Source organism: Crassostrea angulata, chromosome 3 (genome assembly GCF_025612915.1).
Source record: "Crassostrea angulata isolate pt1a10 chromosome 3, ASM2561291v2, whole genome shotgun sequence".
In the NCBI taxonomy this organism is placed as follows: Eukaryota; Metazoa; Mollusca; class Bivalvia; order Ostreida; family Ostreidae; genus Magallana; species Magallana angulata.
Window position 1 is genome coordinate 32,065,154 of NC_069113.1, and position 5,601 is coordinate 32,070,754.

The 5,601-nt window shown below is 30.0% G+C and overlaps 1 protein-coding gene across 1 annotated transcript; it reads right to left on the reverse strand.

Annotated features, from left to right (window-relative positions):
* Positions 1-1,159: 1,159 nt before the first annotated feature.
* On the reverse strand, positions 1,160-5,439 carry LOC128175121 (sperm-associated antigen 8-like). Its single transcript, XM_052840539.1, has 6 exons — positions 5,280-5,439; positions 4,970-5,147; positions 4,231-4,276; positions 3,883-4,003; positions 3,552-3,614; positions 1,160-3,388 (listed from the first exon to the last, which is right to left on the reverse strand). Exons 1-6 carry the CDS (start codon positions 5,361-5,363, stop codon positions 3,266-3,268), a joined length of 615 nt encoding a protein of 204 aa, XP_052696499.1. The 5' UTR covers positions 5,364-5,439; the 3' UTR covers positions 1,160-3,265.
* Between the last annotated feature and the right edge of the window lie 162 nt (positions 5,440-5,601).

Here is a 5,601-nt window from a genome sequence, read left to right on the forward strand (position 1 = left end):
AGGAGTACACTAATTCAAATCCACGCTAACTTTTTTCAAAAACTATTTTTCCGTCGAATATCGTACACGCCAAATATAATACATTTACAGTATTAGCTCCCTTGATTCCACTTCATTACTTCTCAGTTTTATTCATATCTTAAACATAGAAGGAGCTTGGATTTTACAATTTTGTAACCAAGAGCTTGCTTACTAAAGGAACATGTAGAGGCATTGCTTGATTTTGTCAGAATACAAAGAATCGGAAAAAATAGAATTTTCATAGAATTAATTGGGTGAAGGTTGATTAACCTGAAATTTCTTTACATTTGATGCACTGATTCTCTTGGATAATTTTCTCTAAGTGTTCACTGACGTGTACAAAGTGAATTTGATAAAAAAGAACTTTTAATTCAATTATTGTCATGGAACAGAGGTTTTGTAAACTTTGTATAAATGAATGAGAGCAGATTTTTTGTGATTATCATGCTAGTCGAAGGTTTATCTTTAGTATGTGTAGAATGTTTTTTTTGGTTATCTAGATGATCAAAATATTCAAACATTTATTTATTCAGTATTACATGTAGCGTGCTTGTAGAAATATCGTTGTTTGTTTCACTATAAACTTATCAAGATTATTTTTTAAAGAATTCAAAGCTATCATTGTGTGAGGAGATTCGTTATTTTGTTGGTTGAGAACTGTCATATACATGTTATGTCCATTGTCCCCTGCATACATCTATAATGCAGTAAGACATACCATCATGCAATTTAATATGATACTATACCAAGAAAATTATCGTTACATGATGTTTTGTAATATGCATGAAAATTGCATTATAAAACAAATCAAGGCACACTTCAATCAAATTTTATAAGTACATGTAATTATTATATAATTACTAACTGTAATGTTTTTATGATGATGACAGGGAGCATCTATTACTATGACCAATTATATAAACAAAATATTGACTGATTTTGTTTCATTGTTGTATATACAGACTTTTATGTTAAGGAACATATATGTCAATTTCATTGAAAATCATAACACATCCTTAAAAATTGTGATTGTAGATGGGTTTATTTTGTCAATCAAGAGGCATTTGCAATTTTCCCATCACTATTTTATAATTATTTTTGTGTCAGTCTCAACAAAACCAACAAGAGCATATTGTACGTCAAATTTTTACAAGGGGGAAACATTTTGTAATTTCACCAGTGTTTCAATGTTACAAAACTTGAATACGGTATTTCTTTTTATTTCTTAAATTCCATTTGAATTTGTATATTTAATTGCTTTAAATTTCTTATTGTTCTTGCAAAATATCAGTATGAAATCAGTTTTTTTAAATTGTTGAATTTAGTGGTTTAGTGTATTATTCTATATATTTACCAAGAAAATCATTACTAATATAGCTTTGAAGTAAATTTCAACATCATGGAAATTTTACCTTAAAGAGACCCCATTTTTTTTTCATTCAGTATGTACCGTACTAGTTTTTCTTCAGTGTTGATAGTGCTGTTAATTTAATTTCTGAAATTTGAGTCATGTTGCTCATGTGTGAATAATTAAGGGAATAAACTTTTTTGTTTTCTTTTGAATTCTTTGTTTTGTTGTTTTTTCCTCGTACATGTGGTACGTACCCCACTCCACCAAGACTTGTAATTTTTAAGACACTGCATCACAAGAGGGCGATTTAAATGTTTTGTTATACTGTTTGTATCAATTGATTATTTGTATATTATCATAGTTCAGTGGTTAAAGTATCGAGCTTGTGACCCTCAGGTCATGAGTTCGAATCCGCCTTGGGCTATACCTCATGGTTACCAAATTAAATTTTTGAAAATTAAATCTTTCATCTAAAATTGTCTTCATATCTTGGCCTGTATGACTATAGTCTTATAGACTTCTTATCCATCATGCTATCTATCATTATCAAGTAATTTTCTGCTGATTTGAGAAACTTTTTCAAGGCCTAGGGAGGCTGAATTCTCAACAAATTACCCATCAGATTTACCTAAGGGTTTACACATAAATTTTATCCATAAACTACATTATATAATAAGTAACGAAAGATATTTTTACTCTATCATTAAACAAATCTCGAGCTTTCTGTCTCAAGGAAATATAGTCTAAAAACAGCCTTATTAATATAGAAAAAGACACTGCAGTATTGAAATGCACTCTAGTAAATTGATGAAAAAAACTGCATTTTTCAAACACTTCCGAATGTTACATGTATTTACACTTGGTGTATATTTCCCCTTATGTTTGCTTGGAAGTCTATGATACTCAATTTTCATAACACACCAGATCTTTATTGAGGGGTACGAGCACAAGTACATGTCATAACATGATTTGAAAAGATTTATTATGTAATAATAATAAATAAAACCTTTAAACTTACTCAACCAATTTGAAATACAATTGTTAAATCATATATGTTTGATTCGTTAATAAAATAGTTTTTCTCAACAGTTTCCGGAGCTACATGTATATTCTTAGCAGTGGAAGTGAACTACACAACATGTTTTATGGCTATTTCATCTATTTTTCATATCCGTGACAAAGAGCGTATATAATAGCTTTCAAGCAAGGATACACAAATATTTGATACAAATAAAAAACCCAAGAAAAATGTAAGCATTAAATGCTTATTTTTAAATATTGTCAGAAAAATAACACTCCAGGCTGTGCAGACAAATTATCATACTGTGCTAATTAATGTACAGTACTTAATGTGTCTGCATGGCCTGGTGTTTTATAGGACCGACAATGTCCAGTCTTGCAGAGTCAGATTTTTCCATATTATAGTTAAGAAGAATTTTTACTTCAGTATTTAAACTTTAAGTTTAAATGTGGGGCATATATTGTTATGTTAAATAAGCCCCATTCAACCAAAACTTGGGTCACTGTGGAAAAAATAGCAATTTTTAAAAAATAAATAAAAACTTGAAATTCTAAAGTAACAATGATAAATATTTAATATTTCAAATGTATATATACAGGACATTTATTCTTCAGACTTTAGACTGAAGATACATCAATGAAATATTATGAAAAAGAGGTTCTATTGTAATATATTATCTTAATAAAACAGACAAATGTTCTTTAGTGTGCTCTCTAAGACCCAATGTTTTTTCAATCATAGTACACACATTTTTCATATTGTAAATACATTTCACCTTTTCTCACACAGATGATTATTTCTGAACTTTGTTTTCTCCAAATTGCCTAAAGTATTTTACAAATGGATAGAATTCACTAAAAAATAAAACATTTTCACATTTTGGGATAATCTTCAAGTTCATGAGGGCCTGGTTCATTCCAGTATTCACCAATTGGCTTACTGAAGGCATCGTTTTTCCTGAAAGGTGTATCTCCGGTCTTCTTTTGAGAAACCCCCTGTAATTAAAAAAAAAATGAAAATTAATTATAGTTTGCATGCATATAAAAAAAAACCTATTTTCAGAAATGGGAATATGTCAAAACAAAGCTATATTTACAAACAATGAAAAGCAAAAAAATTAAAGCATAAAAATTACTTTTAATTGTATAACATACTTACATGAATGACATCTTTGTGTTCGGACCAAAATGTTACAGGCTGATCTTTTCTGTAATCATGTGTCTAAAGGAAAACATAGATAGAGGAAAACATAAAGGAATATTATGATATCAAAGATTTTTTTTTTTCCAGTTAATTATTTCTCTCATATCTTTTTCATTTCACTCAACCCATCTCTGCTCTCATAACTTATCATTTAGTTAAGATTGGTTATGTGTGTTACTGAGAGAGAGAGAGAGCGAGAGAGAGCGAGAGAGAGAGAGAGAGAGAGAGAGATTTATTAAGTTTAAAATACCAATCTAACTTGGCTAGATGTAAATACATGTAATACCTTTGTGGGAACTGGCTTTTTGCTGACAAATTCTGGTTTATTGAAGTCTTTCATTGTGACTGATCTAAAATCTAACGGTTCTGGCTCTGGGGGGTTCAGCTCATCAGCAAATACTTCCCTTCTGTTTGAAACAAAATAATGAACTTCTTTCAATGTACACTTCATGTACAATAAAATATAGAATAAATGAACTGAACTTATATGTTCAAAAGATTACCCGGTAATACAATTTTTAAAAAATTAAAACAATTAGATGGAGTTCTGTGCCATTTTCTTTTTCAGAACTATAAGTTCCATCATAACAGATTGATTAAAAGCAGGTTAATTATATTCAAAAGCATGACTTACCCAACTTTTTCTAATAGCATAAGTTTGTGTAATTCTTCCTTTTTACCTGTAAAAAGAATGGGATAAAATATTATGTTTGCTAAAAAATGAATTGACTAATTATTAACCATACAATCACCAGACATTAATAATTAAGTCATTTCATTCTTTTACATTATAATTTCAAAATATTAACTAAAAGGTGAATGTGTACAATCCAATATTTTGATATAAATTTCACATCAAATACAAATGTATTACAGTTTTTGAGAAGATGACTGCTAGAGGAATCGGTCACAAGCATATATAGCACTAATTATTTTAAATCAACCTAACTTAAATTTGACAATTATTGACGGTTTACTTGGACACCAAAGTTTGTCCTTAGTTTTTAAATGATGATGTCATTATATAAACAGGTGTCAGCATACAAGTATATAAACCATATAGAATTGAAAAGCTTGCTGCAGATCAAATCTCATTCGATCATGTGTATGCAACAGAATGAGAGAAATCATGACGGACCAGATCGTGATTTGATCCCATGCCCCTTGAATTTCTAGTCAGGTGCTCTACCTTCTGAACTGTTTGGTGCTGGTGATTAAAACTCTTTTACCATCACACATGTAACATATAGATTAGTATTTGTAAACATTACCTAAAAAATTGGTTATAACTGTACAAAGTTTTTCAAATATGTTTTCTGTGCAACTAGTCAAAACATCAGCTACCCCAGACCCTTAGTTTTTAATGCCATTACCTACTAGCCTCACACCACATGGCTCAGGTTTCTTGTAGGAGTGTCTAACTGTGGTGACATTATCAACCCTGGCGTCCAGTTCAGTTGTTAGGATTCCCGAGTGCCCATCTCGGAAAATCTGTGCACTGCTTGTGATTTTTTCATCCTTATCAATTTTATCATAATCTGCAACTTGTCGCTACAACAATGAAAAAATAAATATAAAAAATAAAGATGCCAAGAAATATACTATGGTACATTCTGATCTGTTCTATATTGAAATAAATAAATACACGGTTGTTTGTACGTGTATAAAAAACTTATATCACACCTCTTCCACCCAATTTTCCAATAAACACTTTCCATCGGAGTTATTAAACCGAATCTCGTTTCTTCCCTGGTTTAACAAGCTCATTTTGACAGTGTTTTTAGTCACCAAATATAACCGGAAGTATCGTTAACCATGGAGATTCCAAACATTGAAGAGCTCCGCTCAAGGGAGATTACTTTATTCCAATCTATTCAAACGGATGAATATTGAATCAACGTTGAAAAAGAAACTTTCTAAATAAACCCACCACAATAATTTTTAATTTTTCAGTTAATATATAAGATATTGATTTAAAGTAAATTTTACTAATGTTTTACAATCG

Coding starts and splice junctions, on each gene's coding strand:
- LOC128175121 (XM_052840539.1), bottom strand. CDS start 5,363: ATGAGCTTGTTAAACCAGGGAAGAAACGAGATTCGGTTTAATAACTCC. Junction 5,148..5,279: donor TGGAAAATTGGGTGGAAGAG/GTGTGATATAAG, acceptor TCATTGTTGTAG/CGACAAGTTGCAGATTATGA. Junction 4,277..4,969: donor ATGTGGTGTGAGGCTAGTAG/GTAATGGCATTA, acceptor TTCTTTTTACAG/GTAAAAAGGAAGAATTACAC.